Source organism: Rissa tridactyla, chromosome 10, assembly GCF_028500815.1.
Source record: "Rissa tridactyla isolate bRisTri1 chromosome 10, bRisTri1.patW.cur.20221130, whole genome shotgun sequence".
Lineage (NCBI taxonomy): Eukaryota > Metazoa > Chordata > Aves > Charadriiformes > Laridae > Rissa > Rissa tridactyla.
Window position 1 is genome coordinate 135,946 of NC_071475.1, and position 25,665 is coordinate 161,610.

A 25,665-nucleotide genomic window follows, 5' to 3' on the forward strand; every position below is an offset into this window, starting at 1 on the left:
GACCTTTTCCTGCTCCCCCTGCAGCCTGCAGAAGCTGGGGATGGTCCCCGCAGCCCTGCTGGGTTGCCCGGGCAGGAGTGAGCCGAGCAGGGGGGACTCAGAGCCCTCAGGCAGCTCCCCAGCTCGGTCAGGACATGGGGGGCAGCCCAGCAGCCCCAGCCACAGCCCACTCCCCACCACGGGGCAGGACGGCGCGATTGGCCAAGAGGCAGTCAGCAATGCCACCGGCCACCGGTGAGGAAAAGCATCCACTTTATTACAGACCCCAAAAGCGCCCGTGGCAGTGCCAGGAGGACCAGCTTTACATGGGATGTTTCCATTTTTCAGCAAGGGGAAGAGAAGAGGGGGGACAAACCCAATCGACCCTACTCACGGCTCTTTGGTGCTAGAAAACACACGGTGGTGCCGCAGAGAGAAGCGGTGGGTAAGAGGGGGCACTGGCACAGATGAGGGGGTGCCAACCCACAACCACCCCCCCGAAACGCCTGTGAGGAATTTGCGACGCATCTAGAGACACACAAACGGCAAATGCATTTCGCTGCCCACCCCCAAGCCTGCACCTACCCCGTGCCGCCGAGTGCTGCAGGTGACCCCCCCCGCCTCCCGGCGTCCCCGAAACCATCAAACACCCTTTCTGCAAAGAGGGAGAGTGGGTCCCAGGGGCAATCAGCGACCGAAGTCCCTTGGCTGCAGAGGAAGGAGGTGGGAAAGGCGACCAGTTCCCAGTAACTCAGACCCTGGCGGGAGGCGAGGCAGCCAGGTCTCTGCTTCACTCTTCTCCTCTCTCAGCAGCGATGGGCTCCTTGGTCCACTTGTCCGTGGCCTCTTGGCTGCCTGCGTAGCCCACATCGGGCAGCAGACCTGGGGCTCCCTCCCCGTCCCCGGTGACCTCCAGGTCCAGCTCCTCGAAGGAGGAGCCGCTGGCTCCCGACTCGCTGTAGCTGTGCTCGCTGCGGTTGTCCGCCTCCTCCCGGCCACGGCTGGCTGGGAAGGGCAGCAGGATGGAGGTGGCCACCGAGGTGTCTCTGCTGTCGGTTGTGGCCTCCATGCTGATGGAGCTCGTCTCACTCATGGTGTCAGCCCCTGGGATGGAGAGAGAAGGGGAGGGAGTGAGCGCTGCGGGAAGGAGGTGGTGGGGATGGAGATGGGGTGCCACAGCCTTTGAAGCCACCATAAACCTCAGAGGCATCAGGCCACGGAGGAGACGAGCCCCTACCTCTTGTCACCTCCTGTGCCTTTGAGAAGCGACTGGGCCAAGACAAGCAGGAGCTGGACTCAAGCAGCTCCCTGAAATCAGGGCACCCCCCAACTAGCCCAAACAACCCCTGGCTTCCCAGCCGTGCCCTGGCCCCACTGCTGCTCTCCCTGCACACACCAAGGACCTGGCAAGCCCTTCCCTGAGGAGAATGCCTGGCCTGGGAGCTGGTGGACAACCTGCCCCTGGCATGGCACCAGGAACGAGGAGAGGAGCTGGATGCTGTGCTGCGAGGGCGACAGGGAGCTGCAGCATTGCTTGAGCGCCCAAGGGGATGGTGGCACGCTGCAGGTCCTCAGATGTGCCGCCGTCAGAGGCGGTTGTACGTCCAGCCTGATGCCAGGGCATCCTAACGCTGCCTTCATCACCCCCTACAACCCGCTCCCGGCATCAGCTCCGGCGTCAGTGCGAAGGCATGCAGGGCAACGGCAGATGGGACTCAGGGTGCCAGAGGATGGGGGGAGCCTTCCCAGCTCACTCGGCCCTTCTCCACGTCACCTGCCTGCCAGCCCACAGCCCCTCTCATGGCACAGCCCCCCCGGGGGCTGCCCCTCCCTGCCCGGGCAGACCCCTGGGCCCACCGCCCCCTCCCCAGATCCCTGCCTCGTTAGCTCGGTTGACAACACAATTAAGGAGTCGACAACGAGAGAAGCGTGTCAGATTGAGACCAGCAGCTCGGTGCTGTTGCCAGAGCAACCAGCCGGGAGACAAAACACTCCTATAAAACATTAATCATTGTTAATTATGACATCACAGATCCACATGGTTAATTATGACATCACAGATCCACGTCGCTGATTACAACATCACAGATCCACGCTGTTAATTACGACAGCGGCAGCAAACTCTGGGCAGGCTCCTCCATCACGGCCCTCCCCACTCCACCTTCTCCCCGCCTGCCTCGCGCCGATGGGAAGTATGTGCCGAGCTCAGCCACGTCCCGGCACCCCCACTCCCCCGGGGGCTCCATCCATGCCCTTGTCGAGGATCATGTCCCACATCAGGAGGGAAACCAGGAGGAGAACCCCGCTCGGCAGCAGCTCCAGCGGAGGACCACGGCTTGCCACCAGCAGGGCTGGGAAGTTGCAAAGAGGGTGGTGACAGCCACGGAGGGGCTCACAGGTGGAACAGGAGAGCCCTCTCCTCCATGCTGGGTCCTGCCGGCATGGCTCCATCCCCAGCATGGGGCTCCCGCAGGCATCTCCAGCCTCCCCAGGCCCCCGCAGCCAGGGTGCCCAGAGCTGGGCTGATCACCTTCCTCCAGCTGCGCAGCAGCCACCAGTCTCCTGGAGGAGACACGCCAGGGAGGGAATTTTCCTTCCAAACACCCTTAAATCCCTTTTTCTTGCTATTTTTCTTCCTGGCCTGGGCAGTTGCCAGCAGAACTGCTTGTAAATGGCAGTCCTCTGTCTTCTGAGCAGCATCATCCCACAGTCCTGCCGGCTGAGCAAGGGCTGTTCAGAGAGGACCGAGCTGCGGTAGCAGGATGGGGAGCGGCCGGGAAAGACTCACAGATGCAGCTTCATCCCGCCTGGATGGCGTATTGTCTTCATCCCACCTGGATGGCGTATTGGCTTCATCCCGCCTGGCGGGTGCCCAGAGAGGAGCCTGAGCCTCCAGCCTCTTGCCTTGTCCATGGCATTCAACTCCTTTGGCATCTGGCCCAAGCTGAGCCCTCGGTTGCCCACCCAAGCAGGGCCTGGTGATCACCCCCATGAAAAAGAGAAAAGAACCGTCGCCCGCTGACACGCACTGCCTTTGCTGCAGCATCACAGAGCGCCTCAACATGGAAACTACATTTACTCTAAGTTAAAAAGGATGTTCTGCATGCTGCTGGTGAGGCGCTCAACGAAGGGGCAGCAGTGACCAAGCGGGCAGCAGAAAGCCAGGAGATGCCATCCCACCTGGCAGGACTGTGGCAGGGCAGTGGGTCAGCAGGTAGCCTCCGGGAAGATGGAGAGCTGCAGGGGACGGAGGGGAGCACGCCGACCCTGAGCCTTGAAGCCAATTAAGGGTTTGCAAGATCTCTAGTGGAGATCTGAAAAAAAAAAAAATCCAATTTGGCCAAATTGGTGGCCTGAGGTGATACGGACACGTTCCCGCCATGGCTTCATGACAGCTCACATCATTCGTGGTCATCTCACGTCCCTCTGAAACCAAGGACAAGAGTGACCCCAACCCCCCGCGCTGTGCCCTGCCTGCACAGCACACCTCCGCATCGCCTCAGGAGCCGTTTTGGCTGGGAAGCCACCACATCACTCCATGCCACAAAGCAAAGGAGCTCTCGAGGAGTGGAGCAGAGGCTCAGGAAGGGGAAGATGGGGATGAAGCTGCCACCACGGGAAATCACCACTGTCCTCACCCCCAGCAGCCGCCTCCCTCTCCCTCGCTCCAAGGGTGACAATAAATCGAGTCCTGTTTCCTTTCAGCCAGGCACTTTTTCACCGCTCTGTCACTTCTGATCATGTTTGAGCAGCCTCAGCTGGCAAATTTGCCCATTTCAGCATCCTCGCTCTGCTCTGCGCAGGACAAGGCTGGCTCTGGCACGGCCACCCAGCCTGGCTGGGGACGGATGGCCAGGGCGGGCAGGACTGAGAGACGGAGCTGCTGCTGCTAGGGATGGCGTGGGGTCAGCTCTGGCAGGGGGACATGGCAGGAACCCCCCATCTGTCCCAGCAGAGCCCAGAGAGGCCAGGCGGGGAGCGCGGCAGGGCTCCAAGAGGGCCACCAAAGCCTCGTTGGAAGGTGCCTTGTGGGCCAGGAGGAGTTCAGCTCTCACATCACGAGCATGGAGGTTTCCAGCAGCCCTCATGTCCACTTCATCTTGCCCCAGGCACCTTGCTTGGTCCCCGAATGAGCTGCTGCCCATCCCCTGCATCCCACTTCCCAAGGCTGGTCCCTGCACCAGGATCCAGCCCAGCAGCTGGATCCAGCATGGCTTTTCCCTCTGTCATGCGTTGAGGTGCCAGCTGTGCTGTGGAACCCCCCCGCCTGCATTCTGCTCCCTCAAGGACAGCGTAGCCATCCTGCTACACCTTCACTCAGCAGGAACATGGAACCCAGGAAGTTTTAATTTGGGAAAAAAGGCACAGCCCGGGGTGAAGTCACACTGGGGTGTAGAGGAGCCCCTCAAAGGCCACCTAAGAAGGGAAGCCAAGCAGCCAACACTGAGATACCAGCCAGAGATGGCTGCAATGGGAACCACTAGCCCCACGCTGCTAACGAGCCCGGCGGGGAGCCGTCCCCCCCGGGCAGCTCAGCCCTGTGCCACCCCAGGTACTGGCATCCCCAAATCCCCCCAGGAAGGAGGACCGTCTCTCCTCCCACATCGCCCCAGCGGGACACTGATGCCCAAGCATTGCTCCCCTCTTAGTACAACCGGGCCCTCTCCTTCCCCTTGTTCGATCAAATATTCATCGCCTCTGTCACTAAATAATAGATCAATGCGCTGCCAGGAGGGGCACAGCTCCTCCACGCTTGCCGGAGCTCGCACACAGCCATCAGGAGAGGGGCTGGGGCAGGCAGACCGGCAGGAAGGCATGGCAGGAGCTGCCTGCTGAGACCCTTCTCGGGAGGAACAGGCAGGCAGAACGGGCAGGGCTCTTCGGAGGAGGGAAGGAAGCAGGGATGAGGCAGAGCACACCAGGGAAGGTGTCCCCCGCGGCACTGGGGCTCAGCGGGTGATGCCATTGGTGGCACCCAGACATTGCTGGACAGGCTCAGCTCCAGGAAAACCAGTACCTGAGACTCCGGACAGAGCCATGTGCTTAGAAACCATCTGTGTTCATGCCAGCAAGCCCGTGTCACGTGAGGCTGCTTTTGTTTGCTTTCACCTTCTGCACGCCGCAGCGGGGTCACACTGGAGAGCACGCTGCCCAGAGTGAGCCGGCAGCGAGGGCCCACTGAGCGCTGCACTGATGCCAAAGCCCCGGAAAATAATTAAGTACAAAACAACTAATCGTGATTGACATTGGCCCCCTGGAGACCCGTCATCCGCCTTCCAAAAATGCTTCCCGTCTTTCCGATAACCCTGACGATGGTGAAGAAGGGAGAGAGTTGGTGCAGAGGCAGCTGCAGCCCCTGGCCCCTTCTATGTGTGCCAAGTGTGTTCGTCCTCGGCGGAGCTGCCAGCACCGAAAGCAGAGACCCTGGACCACGTCCTGCAGCCTTTATGGCCACTGGCTTCACTCGGAGCCGCAGCACCCAGCGCTGCCTTGCAGGGAGAGCCCAGGAGCAAGGAGGACACCAGATGACAGCCTGAATGGAGAGCTGTACTCCAAGGTCAGGAGGCTCAGGAAAACAAATCCAAGCTGTTCTTGCAAATCCAAGTCACTCGGTTCTGCCTGGCACCAGCCACACTGACAGGCGAGGAGGAACGGCAGCACCTTACGCCAGGAACTCCTGAAGTCTTTAATTCAAGGGAAGTGTAATACAGCTGCTGGCGGGTAGTTTTGTGAGCCATGACCGAAAGGTGCCGCGTCCACACAGAGTGTTACTAAATACGATGCTCACTCTGAAATCGCATGCTCATTGCTGTTATTTTGGTGTTTTGGGAGGGGGGAGGGGAAGAGATGGCTTCATCTGCTGCCACATCAGGAGTGAGAGCCCAAAGCTGCTGCACGTAGAGCATCCTCAGCTGCTGCAGGGAGAGGAAAAGGGACTCAGCACCCCCCCAGTTCCCCCGCTCGCCCTGTGAGGCAGCAGGGTATCAGAGCCCTGCATCGGGATTTGCGCAGCTCAGGCACGGCCAGAGGAGCCGAGTGCCACCAGCAGGGACCACCACCCTCTCCCACCCTCCCAGGAGCATCCCAGCACAGCCCGAGCCTCCATTGGGGCAGGACCACTTGAAACACTGGCAGAGCTGGGGTGGATCAAGAAATAACCCAAATCCACGCAATCGTGGTTGAGGCGGGACCGTACTGAAAAGCAAACAGGGATGTTGCTGCACCCTCTGTCCAGCCGGCAGAAGCAAGCTGGAAAGCTGTCACAGACACTCCAGGATCTGCAGGGTCATGAAGATCTTATGGCCGTCATGCCTGTTGAGGCATCTCCCTTGGGCGTTTCCTCAAGGAAGAAGGGAGTAAAACAGGATGGGAAAAGAGATTGTGGCTTTCTCTTCCTCCAACTCAGAGGTGGCTGCACAGATCCCAGCAGAGAAAATACTTGGGAAGGGAGGACCACTCTCAATCCATAAGGCATCATCTTCAAGGCATTGTCTTCAAGGTGTCATCTTCAAGGTGACATCTTCAAGGCATCTCCATTGAGCCGCTGGGCAGAGAGGAGATCTGCTGGCTGCCCCCTCTAGCAGGATCTCCTCTCGCACCGAGGCTCAGAAAACCCACGCGGGACTTTGGCAGCAAGATGTGGAGCCTGAGGAGGCCAGTGGCCACCTCCCACCTTGGCTCCCGACTTTGACCTTGCAGCTGAAGCAGGGTCAGCCCGAAGGCCACTCAAGCACTGCAGCTGGGGCAGTACCACCAGCTGCAGACCAAGTCCCCAGCATCAGCAGGCCAGTGGCAGTGGGACAAGGATGCTCACCAGGCACCATCTCCCTTTGCACGAACCCAGGACCTCCCCACAGGGTGCCACCCTCCCCAGATGACAGCAGTTGTGCTGGCCCAGGGCACTGTGACATTACGGGGATGCCGCAGATCATGGGGACCTCCGAGATCCTCAGGCAGGAGCAGCACAAGCAGCCCGAAGGCTTGCCACGTCCTTGGCCCTCTCTGATGACTGGAGCAAGGATGTGATGCCCCACCAGACCTAGTTCTTCTGCCGTGCCCAGCAGCAATGGTGACTGCAGTGGTGACATCCAAGCTCAACTCTTTAGTCAAGGCCAACCTCTCACAGATATTATTATTTTAAGCTGTCTTTGTGCAGACTCAGCAGATGGCACCACATCAGATTGCACCTACAAAAGCCCGTCTATGCGACTGGAAGGGGAGGGGTGGCAGAGGAGCTGCCCAGAGCTGCTGCCGGGGAGCCTGGTCTGGGGCAGGGGTCTCTCACATGAAAAAGTCCAACATCACTTGCTGTCTAGAATTGGAAAAACCTTCCCAATGTTTCTTCCCGCAGGGCACGGCACCCCCCCACAGTGGAGCACCGGCAGCGGCATCCCAGGGAAAGCACGGAGACAGCTGGGGCACAGGGCAGCAGCTGCACCGAGCATCCCCTGGCTGTGCTGCGGGGCCTGCACCTTCTGAGTGGTGCAGAAAGGAGCACACACAGCTGCTGAAGCCACCGACCTGAAGCAGCTTTTGCTCACACAGGTTCTGTCATCCCTCTCCAAAACTAAGGGACAACCATGGGAAGCTGCTGGAGTGAGTGGGCTGCGGGGGGGTGCCTTTGGCCAACCCAGGCCGGTGCCCAAAGCAGCCGCCTCGACACAAGGCAGACAAAAAAGCAAAGAACCGAGTGAGCACGGGACCTCAAAGCGCTGGAAAACTGCTCCATTTAGACTCTTCATTACAGCGCTAAATGGACAGAGCTCCCAGAAAGCAATTCCCAGGCTTGCTTTTACGCCGCACGCGATTAAGAATTAAAGCAATCCAAACCTGAAGACGTGTTAAAACAAACGACCAAACTCCCCAGGAGTAGAGGAGAGCCGTCATGGTTTTTTCATGCCTGTTACACAAGCACGGGCGACCTGCAGGGCGGGAGGAGGTGGTTGCCCCCGCCAGCAGCCGGCTCAGCCATGCCGTCCAGCGCCCAGGGATGCTCGGCTAGCCGGCTCCCGCATCTTGCAGACATGTGAGCACATGGGCCGGCAATGGCAACTAGCATTTTGGGTTACTATAGCACTGCTGTTCTGCGCCTACAGCCATTGTGGTCCCTTCCTGTATGAATACATCCAGGCTCCAACAGATCTCGCTGAGCAGATGCTATCGGGTAACTCCACCACCAGCTACAGCAACCTGGTATTTAAGCTCTCCGCAATCCCAATATGTAACAGATGAAGATGAGATCAAGGAAGATGTATATGACAAGGAGAAAAACAAGCCCAGCTGCAACCAAAAGCTGCGAGATACAGCTCTGCTCTGACAACAGTGGGCTGGTGGCTCGGCGGCAGCTTGGCCCTTGCCCCGACGCCGCAGGGGTGACTGGGTACTCCCTGAGGCACAGCGTGACACCTCGGGGACGAGATCCTACCTCAGCCTGGGGTGAGGGGACAAGGTGTGCTGAGACTCAGTGGTTGGGCGCCTGGTGGGCGCAGGTCAGCCCCTCTCTGCCTGCTCGGGGGGCAGCACCGGGAACACTGGGACCCCCACGTTTGGGAGGGCTGATGCCGATGGAAGACAGAGCCCATGCACAAGCCAGGGATACCTGTGATGTCTGTCTGGGCATCCTCAGCCTCGACTGCAGCAGCCCTGCTCTTCCTCTCCAGTTCTTTCATTTCAGGCACGTAGAAGTCCCCTTGGCGAGCGAGGGGACACACGAAGTAGATGCGGTCTTCCTTGTAGATCTCGATCCGGGGGTGGGCGCACAGCTTCCTCTCCTGAAAGACAGCAAGTGACCACCAGTGAGAGATGTACCCTCGCCCCCTACCCCAGCAGCCCCCCACCACGTGGGCCTGCCAGCTTGGCAGCGTCGCAGACTGACTCGCTTTGCCCACAGACATGGGGCCCAGCGAGGAGCTGTGGGTCCCCTCCCGAAACTGCAGTGATGCTTTCCCCATCACCACAGCCCCCCACGTGCCAGGGGGCCAGCGGGTTTGGCCCCGAGGGTGAGCAGCCGGCCAGGCTCAAGGAGGAGATGCCAAAGCCCTGGGGAGACTCAGCTCCCCCAGCTCAGCCTCGGGTTTGGTGTGCTCATTTTGGGATGGAGCGAGGGGTTTTGGGGAGCCCGGCAGCTGCTTCACATGGACCTGCCAAGTCTCCGGTTCCTCCTGGCAGCACAGCCCCATGAGCAGGCGTAGCACTTCTCCGCTAATTAATATAATCCAGAGCTGCTCAAGCAGCTCCTTTCAGAACAGCGAGGGCAGGGGGAGTGGGAGATGAATCCCTGGCATTTCAGACAACTCCCCCTCCTGCTCTTCCTCGCCCCATCTCCCCCCGGCAGCACGCTCCAAGACCTCAGCCCCACTCCAGACCACCAGGGACCCATGACGGGGGCCATGTCCCCCCAGGCTGTGCCCCGGCCCACGCCGAGATGGGGCTGCAGGGATTCTTGGGGTGCCAGGGCCGGGCCGAGGAGCAGCTGGACCCCTTTGCCACCCCCTCCTCGCCCGCCCGCCCGCCAGCTGCTCGCTGGCAAGAGGGGGCGGCTGATTAAAAGCCGGGTGAGAAGGGAGAGTGCCTCTTCAGTGTTTTTTCTTTCTTTCTTTCTTTCTTTCTTTCTTTCTTTCTTTCTTTCTTTCTTTCTTTCTTTCTTTCTTTCTTTCTTTCTTTCTTTCTTTCTTTCCTTCTTTCCTTCTTTCCTTCTTTCCTTCTTTCCTTCTTTCCTTCTTTCCTTCTTTCCTTCTTTCCTTCTTTCTTTCCTTCTTTCTTTCCTTCTTTCTTTCCTTCTTTCTTCCTTTCTTTCTTCCTTTCTTTCTTTCCCCTTTTCAAATCACTGACAGCTTTTATTTAACCCCGCAAGCACCTTGATTATCCTCCTCTTTCTCCCTGCCCTGACTATCCACCTCTTCCTCCTTGTCCTGACTATCCTTCTCTTCCTCCCTGACCCAATGATCCTATTCTTCCTCCCTGCCTCAACTATTCTCATCCTCCTTCCTGCCACGTCCCCCCTGGCACGGCTTGCCCAGACATCCTCCGGCAGCATCCCCACCCACCCAGGCCTCTCTGAAGCCAGGGCTGGCCCCTCTCCAAGGACGAGCCCTATGGACGCATCAATCATGACCTTACAAAACCCTGTTCATTCCTGACCATCTTCACCCCTGGGGATGGACCAAGCTGATTTCGAATCATTTATTGCCCAGCCAAATTCCAGCACCGGGCAGAATCCACAGCAGACAGGAGCCAACGCTGACCCTCTCCCCGGCACTGTCAGCAAGGCCACCTGCAGAGCCACCTCCATGCTGGCCGGATGCTGCACAAGGAAGACAGGGAGAAAACCCCAGATGAGGCATTTTGGGGTCTATTTTCCCAAGAAAGACCGCAGGAGCTGGCTCTGCAGACCCCCAGTTTACCCAGTGGCACCACAGCAGCAGAAACACAAACCCCAGCAGAAGCTTCACCCGTCCCATCCCAATGCCTTCGAGCCTGGATTTCAGCAGAGTCCCTCCTCCTACCGAGAAGGAACCACATTCACAAGCCCCGTGCCGCAGGGACGCGCAGGGATGCAGGCAGGCTTCCAAGGTGCATGGAGCCCGGAGTTCCCACTCGCAGGCAGGTGAAACACTAACACTCGCAGATCAAAACTGTATTAAATAAAAACAAGACAGGCTGTTTTTAGGAGCACAGCAGAGGCGGCTCATATCACTCCTGCTTTTTCAGCGACAACGCAGACAAGAGTCCTCCCCGCCGCTCTGCCCCTTGCTCTACCAACCACCAGCCCATCAGCCAATCTTCAGCTCCATTCGTTATTTTAGGTTACTGCAACACATAACAGAGACGGGTATCTCCAAGATTCACAGGTTTTTTGGATGCATCCATTTTGGAGCTGGCCCTCCACCACTAAATGCAGGCGGGGACAACTCAAAAGGATCCTTAAGCAAAAAGACCTTCACTAAATTCATGTGAGGCCTCTAAACAGTCTAAAACCTCAGGGCTCCAGTCCAGCCTCCAAGACATCCCAAGTTGACTTCCCAAAGCCCACCCTGGGATTCCTAAAGTGTGGATCAGGGACATACCCTCTCCCTACAATTTATCTAGGCTGCTACAACTCCCCTTCCAATTACACAGCTATAGTAGTGACTCCCCCAAAGCACAAACAATGCCTCCTCCACGCACACAACATGTGGGAATTGTGGCTTTTTAAGGAATAAAAATGCACACCTGTATGAAGAGCAGGGTCCCGGACTGGCTCTTGAGACAAATGCTGCTTCGCACTCAAGGATTATCCTATAAGAGAGAGGAGGATGCTCCTCCCTGCCAGGATGTCCACTGAAGCCAGAAGAGCCCAGGTGCCCTGCAGCCAAAGCCCATGGCCGTGGACCAGGTTGGTGCGATGACGCTGAAGTGGCTGGACGCTCACTGTCAATACCAACGCCTGCTTTGTTACGGACAGCTACAACGATGCTTAATACTTGCCTCCTTCCCAATTCATCCAGGGTTTTCCTCAAAAGGAAATAGAGGGATACCAGAGCCTGGTGGTCCCAATTCATGCCTGTACAAATGAAGCTGGGAGCCAGGCTAGCGAGCTGGCCTCTGCTTCTGCGCTTCTTCCCGGAGCAACCCAGCTCCTGGCAGCGCTGCTGCAGAGCTCAGCACCAGCAGCCAGGCTCAGGAGAGGACAACGTCCCCACGAAGGAGCAGGGAGGTGGCAGTTGGGAACACTGTCCTGTCCAGGCTGGGACCAAAGCGGTGAGGCTGCATAAAGACTTGAAAGGGCAGAGGCAATGAGGTGGGAAGCAAAGAGAACAGAAATGGATAATGGGATTATCCAAAGAAATGGATAAGGGGATCATCCAAAGGGGATGCAAGGGAGATCGCCCCTGTGATCATCCCAAAGGAACTCAGGAGGCAGGCAGAGACAGAGGTCCAGCAAAGTGCAACCAAGAGGTGGGAGGCAGCACAGGACAGCGCGCTTTTAGGATTATCCCAGTGGAGAGGAAGGCTGCAAGGCTGCCGCCAGGGAAAGAAACAACCCAGAGAGACTGGAGAGCAGAGTCCAAAGACGAAGGCGTAAGCAGAGAGCGAATTAGCGAAGGCTCAACAACATGGCAAAACAAGAGAGAGGCTCAACAGGCAATAACGCAGCGTGCAGCTGAGGAGGAAGCCCCTTGATAACTGTGCAGCTAGGCCAACAGATGGAGCAGCAAGGTGGACGTGGAGTTTGCAAGGCAGAGCCCTCGAGTCAAATCAAATGCAGTCTCACACGGGTGGAGGAGCTCAGCGAGAGGCCAACAGTGGGATGTCGATGGTGTCGGCGCCAGGCTTCTGGCTAGGACAGCAGGACCCGGTAAGTAGGGCAGGGAAGGGGGCTCGTCCCTTCACAAGGTCATGCTGTGCCACCTCCCTTCCCAGCCTCCACCGGCAGCTCGCCCTTCCTATGGCCAGCGAAGATGGAGGCGGCAGCGCAGCGCACAAGGCTTATTTCTATGCAGGACCCAAAGCACAGGATTTATTTTGTGTAATCCATACAGTCAAGCTATGCATACACAGCAAAGGCCAGTGCATCCAGAGCCCACCAGTTCAGTCCTGACACGCACAGCAGCTCCGGCATACTCCTGCTATGTCAGACCCGCTGCTTCCCATGGAGCCAACTCCTTCTTGGCCCATCTGAGGGCCATGGTGGGGTGCTGCTCACCCTCTCTTGGGAACAAGGATTTATCTAGAGAAAGACTCTTGCACTCCTCTTTCCCAGGTGAAATAACACCCTGTCCAATTGTTTCCCAATTGGAAACAACACAATCTTTACCCCTGGGTTGTTTCCAAATCACCCACCACCCCTGATTCCCTCTTGGACTTTCTCCAGGTTGGCCTTATCCCTCTAGGAACAGAGCATCCCCCAGCCTCCTGCATCAGGAAGGACAAGGATTATACACCAAACCAGCATTTCAGGAGACCTACCCCAGCAGCAGGAGGTGGCACCTCCTTGGCAGCACAAATTTTCCTCTCCCCACTCGTCCATTAAGGAATAGACCCCATTGTCTGCCCACGGAATGGCTTGGGCACGGTATCCCGGAGGGAGGATGCCCCGGCTTCCACGGGCAGGCAGGAGAGCAGTCCCAGGGCTGTGAGACATGTGATGAGGTAGCTGAGACATGATCTGCAGTCATTAAAATCCCAGCAGAATCGTGCCAAAACGGAAGGAGGTGGCAGGGTGCTCGCACCATGCTGTGCCCCTCGGCGCCTGCCGGGAAGCGAAGGTGAGCTGGGGCACAGCGGGGACCAGCTTTGTCACTCTGTCAGGCTCATCGGCTCAGGAATTCAAATGCCACCAACAGGATCTGCTTCATCTCCCACTGCTGGAAGAATTCAGCTTGTTAGGAGACCAACAAATGAGCCTTGCAGATGCTCTCAGGATCCGTGCCATGCTCGGGCATGCTGGTGCTCAGGCTCCAGCTGAACCCACCGTCTGCCCCAAAACACTTCTAGGGTCACTAGGAAGGCGGTGGGGAAGCAGCTGCTGTCCTTGCCCCGCTTCTGGCCACAAGCCCTCCAGCCCCACAGCCCACGTGACGCACCACCAAGACCTCCTGGCACGGCTCTGGGGTGATGGCTAAGCCATGCCAGCAGCTCCTGCAGTCACCCAGCAGACGGCCCCCTCTTCTACCTTAGGGTCCCCAGGCAGGCCCCTGAGCTGCGCCCTCTGCCACCGGCCAGGGATGCACCCTTCAGGGATCCGCTGCTGGGCACTGCCGAAAAGCTGGGACAGGCCAGAGCCTGCCAGCAACAGGGAACGGGATGGGGCAGGATCCAGCCTGAGCATCGGCTTCTCTCCTCGTGGTCCCAGCCTAGAGAGCAACTCCCCAGAGTAGCCAATGAGTACGTGGCCCAAGCCTTCACCAGGAGACTCAAGAAGCTGTGAGCTGCTTACCAGGGGCTGTCAGAACATCATTTCAGCACAGTGTGCCCAGTGCTGCCACTCGCCTCTGCTCTTACGGCGATGGGATGTGCCACCACCTTCGCAGCTGAGCAGAAGGCTACGGGGTGCACAGGGCTGACTCCATCCCCATCCTGCAGCGACCCCAGAGCGACGCCAGCCACACGAGGGGGTTTTCCGTAAGCAGCTGGAGAGTGGGGTCAGCCCGACGCCAGGTTACAGCCAGGTCTGCACTGCTACTGAATCGGACCAGCAGCCTCAAGTATGATTCACTAAATGCCAGTGACGGGGAGTCTGGCTCCTGCCCTGGGGGGGGAGTGGGGGGGATGCAAAGGGCCTCCCCTCCCTCCATTTATTATGCCATCGCACCTGGAGGAGGAACAGATGGTGGGTGCGAACATATGGGGGGCTTGTGCCCATCGCTGGGGGTTGCTGCTCACTGGGGGGCCTCACCAGCATCCCCCCAGCCAGCCAGAGCATCATCACACCCTCACTGCCACGAGCCTCCTCTCGCCCGTGCCACCAGCACTTAGGCTGCTCTGGTTAGTGCCAGCAAGTCAGCTGGCACTCGGCAGAGTGCAGGGGGACCCCCAGGGGACCCGCCAGCCCCCTCCCATCTGCCCAGGCAGCACCACTCCCCCACGTCTTGCTTCCAGCTGGAGGCAACCATCCTCTCCTCCTCCTGGTGAAGGGGTCGGATGCTTCAGTCCCAGGGATTTTAAAGAAACAACAAAACCACGTGGAGCTGAAGGGCCCTAAAACCAGTTGCTAAAATTAGAGCTGAAACTGAGCCACCAGCTAGGACCGGAGGGAGCGCGCTGTGTGCCACATCCTCCTCGCTTCCTCACACGCTCCACGCTCGGTGTGTCATCCCAGCTTATCTTAGACCACGGGCACTAGGTAGTGCAGAGATGCTTTGCAATGCAGTTTGCACAGCATCCAGCAGCCTTCAGCACTCTCCCAGTTCAGCCAGGGAACCGACTCCTTGCTGAGCCACCCCGCCATCCCAGACCCAGACCGGGGATGTCCCTGTTTCCATTTCTCCTTGCCCAGACAGCAGCTTGAGGTTAACCACTGCTTTGGGCCCAAGTCTGAGTTGATGACAGCAATAAAGGCACCCCTTCCTCCCCAGGTTACAAACTTGGTTTCAATGCGCACTTGCAGCCCAGAAAGCCGAGTGTCTGCTGGGCTGCACTACAAGCAGCGTGGCCAGCAGGCTGAGGGAGGGGGTGCTCCCCCTCTGCTCTGCTCCGTGAGACCCCACCGGGAGCACTGCCTCCAGTTCTGGGGTCCCCAGCACAAGACAGCCGCGGACATGGCAGAGCAGGTCCAGAGGAGGCCACAGAAACGGTTCAGAGGCTGGAACACCTCTGCTATGGAGAAAGGCTGAGAGAGTCGGCGTAGTTCAGCTTGGAGAAGATAAGGCTCCGGGGGGACCTTTCAATATATAAAGGGGGCTTGTAAGAAAGATGGAGAGAGACTTTTTACCAGGGTACGTAGCAAGAGGACAAGGGGCGATGGTTTTAATCAGAAAGAGTGCAGGTTTAGATTAGACATAAGGGAGAAATGTTTTATGGTGAGGGTGGTGAGACACTGGACCAGGTTGCCGAGAGAAGCTGTGGATGCCTCATTCCTGGAGGTGCTCAACCAACTGCATGGGGCTTTGAGCAACCTCATCTAGTGCAAGATGTCCCTGCCCATGGCAGGAGGGCAGGACTGGGTGATCTTTGAAGGTCTCTTCCAACCCAAACCCTTCTGTGATTCTGGTCCTCACTTCTGTGAGAAGCACAGCTTCTCTGGCCAAGACGCAGCCTGACCATAGGAGATCAGGATGAAGCCTAGGTGCCCAAGGGCTGCCTGCTGAGGGGCAGGAGTCTGGCAGGGGCTGGGGAGGGACCATTGGCCCACGAGATGGTTTGGGCAGAAGGGAGGACAAGCTGCTGGAGGGATTGGCAGGCAGATGTTCTTTACACCAGTAATACCTCAAGCATCAAGGAACCCCCAACATCTCAGCTTGCAGCTCACAGAATCACAGGATTGGAAGGGACCTCTGGAGATCATCCAGTCCAACCCCCTGCCAGAGCAGGGTCACCTAGAGCAGGTTGCACAGGAATGCTTCCAGGCTCAAGCTGGGTGCAGGTGGAGCCGGCAGGCCCTGCCTCCCGGTGCGGCCAGCGCTCAGAGCCAGCTCCAGCACTCGGCACAGCACTCAACACCAGCCTGCCAAGGGCTGCGAAACAGCTGCTGCTTCCCAGCCTGGAGAAACTCACATTTCAGAGGTGGTGAGACTGCTCCCACGCACGTGCACTTTACTTTCAAATCCTCCAGGCTGTGAGGTGTTTCAGAAACAGAAGGTGATATTATTGCAATCAAGAAAAGGCCATTTCCGTCAGCCAGCAGGAAAAACGAGCGGCACCACCAGCACTACAGCAGCGGAAAATGGTCTCGCCAAAGGAGAGCAAATCCTCCAGACAGCAAAATACAGCGCCTGGCAATTAGCACCTATCGCGCCCATCAGCATCCCTCCCTATCCTAGCATCCTTCCCCCGCTTCCCGCAGCAGGGAACCGGGAATCTGCCTGCAACCAGGACACTGCCCTGCCGACACAGTAGTGTGGTGGCTTTGGGACAGGCAGGTGACAATCAGCCCCCGAGATTCCCTCCGTCATGGTGAGAGGGAGTGCATTTGGACCGTGGGAGCCGCGAAACGCCAGGCTCGATAGCTGGGAGAGAGAGTTTTTCATTTTCACCTTGGCAAAGGCAGCCCGCCATGCAATTTACACCTTGCCTGCCTGCCTGCGCTTCCCAGGGATGAACCACCCAGCTGCTCCTGCCCCAGAGGAGCCACGGGAGCTGCAAAGCGGCAGCTGTCAGGCAGAACCAAGGGGCAAAGGAATGAGCCTGGCTGGGCTGGTGGCTACGGGAGGTCCCAGCACCCCGGGAGGGTTGATGGAGACCAGACACAGGCTCCCAGGTCGCTGCTGGAAGCTGCTGTGAATGTTGTGAACACTTTTCTCTTCCCTGGGATGGAGATTGAGATTCCTTCCCGTCCTCCAGCAAAAGGGAGGAAGCTCCAGCCCTGCCTCGCTGCAGGTGCAGACGTGCTCCGGACCTCTCCCCTTCCAGCACACACTTGAGCTGCAAAAGAAATCCTGCAGCACATCCAGGAGCATCCCCCATCTTCAGAGCTGAGCTGGGCAGCAAGTCCCAGAGAGACAAAACCTTTCAAAAAGTAGCCACAGGCAGCCAGAGCCACCGGCGTGAGGGAAGGACAAGCCCTGGACAAGGTTGCCAGCCCAGACATGCTCAGGTATGCTAGTCCGTGTACTTCCAGGGACATACTTTACTGCCCCCAACTATGGGAATGTCACCTGCAGAATAAGGAGCAGATGGTGCAAACACACACAATTCATGGGGCTTGGGTCCCCCACGGTGTCACAGTTATTTGGTAGTAATTAGTCCTGGAGCAGGCTGGAGCAGACAGTTTAAGAAGCAAAGCAAACTTTGTCATTAAAAAAAAATTAATTTTCCTAAAAACTCAGTGCTTTCCATGTCCCCACATTCTCCCTTGCTCCTGTACCTGCCACAGGTAAGCAAAGCCAGCTGGGGAGATGGTTCTCACCAGCTTCCCAGAGCTCCACTATATATTCTCATGCTCTTCCTCCTACCCAACCCCAACTGCATCCCTTCCTCTCCTCCTCCTTTCCCATCACTGCCACACACAAGCCCTCTGACGGGAACTTTGGTTTTAACCACTCGGAAAGCTCAAACACTGGATTTTCATTATAAGACAAGAAATCCATGTAAATCCACATATTTTCTCCTCCCCATCCCTAGGAACTCCATCGCTACGGGAGCACATCAACAGCCACACACAAAAGGAGGCAGATGAGACTGCAGGACAGGAGGACCACAGCTGGAAAGGGCTGCCTCTGCTTCGGAGTGCAGGTCTCTGGGGACCCACGCTCTCCTTCCAGCCCTCAGAGGATGCTTTTTCAGCATTAATCACAAAGTTGAAGAGGTTGATGCAATGATCTCTGCCATCACGGATGACTGGAGCGATGCTAAATCACTTTCCCTGCTCTGTTGCCTCGGCGAGGCTGCCAGGAGCAGCAGCTGTGGCGATTTCTCTGTCTCTTGTCAAGGCAGGGCCTTTCAGGAAAGGAATCATCGCCCAAGACATTCTCCTGCCTGTCCCACCTTGGCCAGGCACCCCACCGCACTGCAGCCTCCCACCCAACACGGGGCACCATGCAGGTAAAAAGAGTCTCTTTGAAACATGGGTTCTTCGCTAGGCTACTCGCAGGGAGAGTAAGCCCTAACCTAGAGCACAACTCCTCCCCGAGACACCCAACAACAGGTTGTTTCTTGTGGTGAGAGATCTTCTTCCACGGCTAACTCACAGCTGAGAACCTGGAGGGCTCCTCATCCAGGTGGACATTCCCAATCCACCTTGATGTCTTTATCCCCTGGGCCACCACTAGCTTGAGTACCTGTCCTTCTGCAACAGGGACGTTCAGTGGAGGCTTGTCCTTCCCAACCTTCTCACACACACGTCCTCACTCATAACGGGTCCTATGCTGAAACCCTGGTGTGGCAAAACCAAAGCAACAGAGATGGAGCAGAGGCAGGAGTGCCTGGTGTCCACAGCGTATGAGAGCTCTTGGTCTCCTGAGCCAAGGTCCGGTCCATCCCTCCCAAACCTCAACCCTTTCCTCTTGTTCTTCAGCTCCACAAGCCATCCTCCTGGGATTGTAAGCATCTCCAGTTGCTCTCCTGCAGCTTGTCAACAGGACAAACTCAGGACACATGTCACATTAATGGCCCCAGGAAGAAAATGTCACAGTGGAATAAATACCCCCCATCGCTTCCTACCTCCTTGAACAACCTTGTCTTTCTGCAACGCCCCCGGCTCCGAGGCTTCATGGAATATATTTCACGATGAGCTAAGCTCAGCCTCACACCATCCCTTCGCAGCTGAGAAAGCTGAAGAACCTAACCTTGCTGAACTTGCACAGATAAAGCCACCGGCAGCCCGAAGCAAAGCCAGGAGGCAACCATCTGATTCCCAGACAAAATAGCCCTTCCCTCCCCACTGATGGGGACTTCATGTCAGGCTTATTGGCCTCATTTAGAAGGCAAGAAAGGCCACCAAAGAAGAAGATCGAGCAGGTTTCAGCCTGGTTTGCTGAGGAGGAACAGGTAAGATGATCATGACGCCCATCAGCATGTCACCAGTACAGCACATTGGCAAATCTGATAGCAGAAAGCAAGTTTCCAGGACAGGAGGATCTTCCAAGCTATCAGCTAAGTGCAGGCAACAGTGGAGGACGACTGTTTGACCTCCTGCTCAGGGAGGCCCAGGCTTGCCTCGGGTGGCAGGGATGCCTCCCGGGCTCTCCACTGCAGGACACCTGCCCACAGGCCACCACTCACTCACCTTCAGTTCACTGCTCCTCCTGCTCCTGCGTCTCCTTCTCTTGCCCTGGGGACAGACGTCCCTGTGTTTTAAAAGCAAGCCAGAGCCCAGGACAAGCACCTTTCTGAATTTTTACAAACGAATAAGAGACATTTCCCCGCAGGCTTCCAGGAAAGTCGCCTTCAAATCTCCACGTCCAAGAGCTTGCACCTCTACCCCAAAAAGCCAGCGATCCTGTGAGGCAAAGGGCAGAGAGCCAGCGACCCTGGCGAACCCCAGCGTGGTGACAACTCCCGCCAGTGAGCTTGGCTAATGAAGGCCCCAGAGCCTCCAGCCACTGCACACCGCCAGCGGTAACGATTTGCCCGAGGAAATCCCCAGCGCAAACAAACAGCGCTGGCGGGTAGAAAGCAAAAAGGCAAAAAGACAGCAGGCTGCCTGCCGCACGGGAGGAGGTGGAAACGCAGGCAGAGGCGAGGAGGGGGTAAAGGAGGCAAACAAATGGCACCAGGTAAATCCATCAGGGACCTCAGGACACCTCCAGACACCCTCCAGCCAGGACATGCCATTTCGGCGGCGGCAGGTGCTGACTGACCTCTCCAGCCACCCCAGAGCAGGCACGGGGAGGCAAGGTGGGGCTAGGTGCCTGCCCTCACATCCTCCTCCTCTTCAGCACACCAGGGACCCAGGCACAGGGTCCCGGGGGGCTCATTACTTGGTGGAGAGAGGAGAGTGCCTGCCGAGCTCACTGCTGTGTGCTGGAGCATGTGGGGAGGCAAAGGCTGGCGGTGCTGGCGGGGACACAAGCCAAGCGCCTCCAAAGCCAGGCTCTTCTGCCGGCAATGGAGGCAGCAGGGGAGGGCAGCAGCTGCTTTCAGCGACCTTTGCAGTCTGGTGACTGCTCCTCCGCCAGCACAGGATTGTGAGTTTGATTGTGCAGATCAATCAGGAGTTGAAATCGAAGCGAGTTAAGCGAGGACAGAGCCCAGGCTGACTCTGCCCTTCCACAAGCCTGCAGCTTTCCAGGTCCCATACGCTCCCAGAGGTGCTGCATGAGCTGGGAAAGCTCCAGATATGCACTGCGCTGCTCAGCTTTTCAGGTCTTTCCCTGACAGGGAGCAACTTCCCCATCTCCACCACTGCTCCACTCTCCTGGGTACCCCAAACTACGTGCAGCCCTGTGTAACATCATCGACAGCAGCACATGAGCCAACACTGCAGCCAGCAGAGCTGCCCTGGATCCCCATCAGTTCCTCCTCTTCCCAGCGCCATGGTGCTCACCCTCAAGCTCTGGGTATCTGGAGGATGGGGAGGACTCTGGGGAAGCATCTCTGCACCTCTGTCCCCATCTTCCCTTCCCTAACCAGCTGCAGTTTGTCACGGGCAGGGAGCAGGCTCTGACTGCACTGCTGCAGCCCCATCCCAGGAAGGCTGCTGGGTCCAGGCTAGCAAGAGAGGAGGGGCTTGGACGCTGGGCCCGTGCCGCACGGCACAGCACAAAGCTAGAGCTGAGCTGATGCAACGAGTCCCATGGCAGTTCCTGATAGGAGACACAGCTTTGCAGAGTAACTGGTGGGAGATGCAGGTGAGGGCTTCTCAGGGAGGCAAGAACCAAGCAAGGGAGGAAGAAGTTAACATGGCACCTAGAGAAGCATGTGAGAGAGGAGGAGGAGGATGCAAGAACAGAGAGGAATCGATGGCTGCTCTCCTCTGCTGCGAGCCCACAGCATCAGGCAGCTCCTGCAGCCGAAGTAGACACTTCCGCTTTGCTCATCTCCTGAACACTCAGCAGAGACGTACCAGAGCAAGTCTTTCTCTGACACTGACCTCTTGATAAGCTTTTGCCAACTCACAGTCTGGTTACTGTACCGCTGGGCGGATGCTACCCCAAGCTGTGAATATGCACAGCGTGAAAAGAAGAGCAGCTGGCCACAGCAGATGATAGATATCTACCTTTCTGCATGTCAAGGAGCTGCCATCAGCTCCTGGCAGAAATAAAACCCAGAGGAGCAGCTGAGAGGAACTGGCCATCCAGTGGCAGCGAGAAAATGCCCGTGTCCACAGTGGGAATGAGGCCATGTTTTCCCTCCCTCCATCCATCCTCGCCAGGGTGCCTTACAACCCCATGGAGGGGAACAGAGCCCGGCAGCAAATGCGTGAAGCTGTCAGGCAGCCGCGGACAGGTCTGCTCTGTGAACAGCCACAGCGCATCCTCTTCATCCACATGGGGCCAGGACACACCTTCAGATTTCATCCGAAAAACAACAGCCCCCAGCACCGCGCTGGGACAGGGATTCCCAGACCAACCACTCTCCCAGATGCCTTAAAGGCCTGTCCTTGACCTTCAAGAAGCACTTTTGCCTTAGGATCCACCCTGCAGAGCTGCAAAGATAAGGGAAACAGACACTATAACAGCTTTAAATACACCAGGAGATCTTCTGATCGGTGGTGTGTGGAAATGGGGGACAGAAGCAGAAGTTTCCAGGGGTTCTGCGATGCGAACATGTGCCCATCCACCAGTCATCCCTGTGGTAAGCAGCCAGTCAGGGATGCAAAGCGGTTACAAACCTGCGGCCTCTCCCTGCCGCAGTCGGCTCCGTCGCCCCCCCTTCATCCCTGCAGGGTTATTATAATTCCTCCCATTAGCAGAAGATGAACAGGTAAAACCATCCGTCTACAGAGTGAGCACCCGGTGGTCATCATACAAGCCGCCAAAAAAAAAAAAATCACCTCAATTACTCCATAGCACCAGAAACTCCCAGACATCCTCCCGCTCCCTCAGACCCTTTGAAATGTAAAGCCATACCATCTGTGTCATTTAATTTGGAGCTCAGCCTCAGACCAGCAGAGCCTCACTGAGCTTTAGGAGGAACGCAGCCATGCAAAACGTAGATGTGCAAAATCCAGATGTCAGTGGCCTGGAAGACAAGCACACCCCAAGCCCCACCAGTGACTTCATTTTGTGGCCCCAGTGCCTCCGTTTTGCCGTCCCAGCTCCAGAGGAGGCTGGCTGCCAGTCCCTCCCCGCTCCGTGCTGGCTCAGGACTCCCAGCTCTCTTGGAGGGGCTGGCAGCCAGCACCCCTCGGATGCTGCCTGGGTGCAAGCTGGAGTGGAGCTCAGGCTCCCTGCTGCTCTCACAATCCTGAAAGGCACCAAAAGCCTTCCTCAGATCTATATTTTGAACCCTCCTAAGAGGTGAGTTTTGGAGAAAGCGGATATGGCAGCTGTGGGAATCTGCACCTGTCCCAAAAGCTGTACGTAGGCTCTGCTCCAAGTCAGCACAGAAACCCCTTTCTAGTTTCTCTCTGCTACCCAGAAGGAGAGGTGGCTCTCCATCATCATCTCCCCTCTTAGGCAGGTTTCTTCTCCTCCTCCGTGCTGGAGGCACATCCTTTTTCACATTACAGCCCCCGACCTCCTACCAGCCCTGGCAGGGCAGAGGCACCCTACCTAAGGGAGAACATCCAGCAGAAATGCATCTGCTCAAGCCAGGCATGAGCCTCCACCTCCTCACGCTCACCACAGCTTTGAGGAGCCCAGGAAAGGCAAACGTTGGGTGCGTTGGGGACAAAGAAATGGGATGCTGCCTTAGCACACACAGAGGCGCTGGTCCATCAAGCGCTGACCCACTCTCGAGGTAACAGGTACCTTCGGTCTCTTACCAACGCCAGACACCACAGAAGAGAAGCTGAGAGAAGTCAGCTCACAGGTGACAAAGGAGAAGCACTGACTCATCCCTGAGCCAGTCCCCAGGGAGCTGCTGCCTCCTCTGCCTGCTGTGGTCTAACAGCAGGGGAATGAACCCCCGCTGTCCCTTTTCTCACTCCTGTGCAATCGGGTGAAGAGGAGAGGTGCCTGCTGGCCACAAAGGCGAAGAGGTTCACCACAGCTTGCCACTTGCCCGGGATTGAGCAGGGGAAGCAGCACAGGAAGCCTGGACATCCCCAGCAGGCTGCAGATCTCCATCAGCTGCCTCGGGCTGCTTCTAACCTGGAGTCATCCCTGCCAGCTCTGCACACGGGTGCTGGAGTTACAGACTGCCAACATTTCTATTAAAGGCTTCAATTTTCCCCAGTTTGGCTGAAGTAGAGAGGCTGGAATAAGCTGCCACATGCTGGAAAAGAAACAGGACAAAAGGAGTCCCGGAGCTGAGGGATCCCAGGCACTCTCCAAAAGCCTGCAAGCCAAGAATTAAGCACAGCTCGACCTTCCTCTTTCAAGGAGCTCACAGACCAGGCTGCAAGCTGTTCCAGAGCCCTGCAATGGCAGAGGCAGCTGGAGACCACAAAGATGAAGCCAGTCCTGGCAAATCCAGAGGAGTTCAAGAGGGCCAGGATTTGGCAGCGTGATTTTCCACAGCCTGTCAGGACAACTTAAGTCCGGCACCAAGTGTTTGCTCCTCAAAGCAGGATGGGACATATTGGTTGTACGTAGGTCTGCACCAAACCATTGCACCTCTCCGTACCCTGTTGTGAGTCCCTACAGGTGTGGGCAGAGTGACGGCCACCAGGCAACAGCAGAAACAGAGGAAGAGCACAGACTGAGCCCGTGAAAGCCTCCCCAAGATGAGAGCAGCTCCATGGTCACAAGGACTGGCAGCTCAGGACACCTCCAGCCTGCTGCCTCTGCCCGAGGCCACCAGCACGCGGCAGCATCAACTCCAACAGCATCCGAAGGGCAGCAGCTGCTGCAGGCAGGCAGCGATGACAGGGTCAGATAGATAGATAGATACACATAGCCCTGTCAAAAGAAGAGACCCTAAGGGACTTTCAGTGTGACCCTCTGGTTCAGAGCAAACAGCTGGGCTCAGCCGCTTTGCCATCGGTGCCACAGACACCAACGCAGCCCCAAAGCCAGCGCCCCGTCTGCAGCACGTAAGCTCTTGGCACAGGAAGGAGCGAGAACCAATTTTGTTCTTTCATCCCTGTGATCTGATCACCACCCAACCTCGCGACTCATCCATCCATATTTTGACTCGATGCGGAAGAGAAGTGTTTTCTTTCTCCTGCTCTCCCCGAAGCGAGGCCTTTCCTACATTTAACTAGCATTGAAAAAAGTGCAAGTTAGTCATAGCACAATGGTCCCTTTTCTGGAGGTAAAAATGCCACTGCTTTCAAATGTATTATCTCCCTGCTCCACAGGTTTCAAAGTGGGAGCTTCACATGCAGGAAAACTGGGCCAACAGCGTTTGCTGGAAAAGAGCAGTATTTCTAAGAAGCTGTTTCGCATTTGATCGGGTTCATTTTGCTGTTTCTCCAGCCTGGCACAGCTGGCAAGGTCTGGCTCGGAGGGCTACGGGGAAGAACCAACCCAGAAAAAAATCATTAGGAACCTGCTAAAATAATTGCAGAGAGGGAAATCAATTTCATCCTCAAATTAATTGACTAGCTGGTAAGGAGGGAAGACCCCAAGGTTTGGGACTGTGTTGCTGCTTGAGAGCACCGGACCCATTTCCAACGCCTGACAAAGAAAACCTTTTGAGCCGACTGCATCCTCTGGGATTCTCTATAAATACATCCGTGGAGAGCACACGTACAGACTGAGTCGATAAAGAGATCTGACAGAAAAGCACTGTAGTATTTTACTCTCCCTCCTTGCCCAAGGCAAACCATTTCAGTTCTTTCTCTTCCTTGGACAGCCATACGAAATATCCCCAGCTTCCTCCGTGATCATTAATCCTCGCTGCAAAGGCGAAGGTGGGAGCAAACCTTTGTGTCTGAGCAGATTCATCTCTGTGACAATTTTGCAAGGCTGGGTAAGTTGTTACGAGGCTGCGAGCCCCAGCTTTCCAAATTGGTGGCCAGCAGAACAAGGTGGCTTCTCGCTCCCTCCTGGGATGAATTCCATCCCAGCAGGACCACTGGCTGGCAGGCAGCACTCGGCCAGGCTTTCGGCCATCGGGCCACCAGGGATGCCCGCATGGTTTAGCATGCATGGGAAGGCAGGCACTTGAAGTTTGCTCTCCTTTGGAAATGCTCCTGGAAAAGGAGCTGGGATGGCAGTAGGATCAAAATGCTGTATTGTCACAGGAAAGCACCTGCGGTGGCAGAGACCCAGGGCTGAGCCACCAGCTGGAACAACCTCCTCAGGGCTGCGGTGGAGTCCCCATTGCTGGAGGCTTTCAAGATGCAATTAGGTGCTAGATAACCTCATCCAGGCTCCCTTTCCCATGAAAGGCTGGACCAGAAGATCTTTCAAGGTCCCTTCCAACCTAGGCTGTTCCCATTCTTTGATCAATTAGAACTGGGGAGGCCATGGTGGCCAGGAGCCTGTGTCCCATGCCAGCCACTTCCTTGCAACCAGGAGTCCTCTGCCTGCTGCTGGGGCAGACACTCGCATGGAG

At 57.0% G+C, this 25,665-nt stretch overlaps 1 protein-coding gene across 2 annotated transcripts in view; it reads right to left on the reverse strand.

Moving 5' to 3' along the window:
* Nucleotides 1–235: 235 nt before the first annotated feature.
* The window catches only part of TEX264 (testis expressed 264, ER-phagy receptor), a 42,689-nt gene continuing 17,259 nt past the window's right edge, over nucleotides 236–25,665 (reverse strand). For both annotated transcript variants that reach the window (XM_054216353.1, XM_054216354.1), the window contains exons 5-6: nucleotides 8,579–8,750; nucleotides 236–1,083 (exon numbers count right to left, since the gene is read on the reverse strand). In XM_054216353.1, coding sequence (XP_054072328.1) covers nucleotides 770–1,083; nucleotides 8,579–8,750 — 486 coding nt within the window. In that variant the 3' untranslated portion in view covers nucleotides 236–769. The remainder of the gene's footprint in view (nucleotides 1,084–8,578; nucleotides 8,751–25,665) is intronic.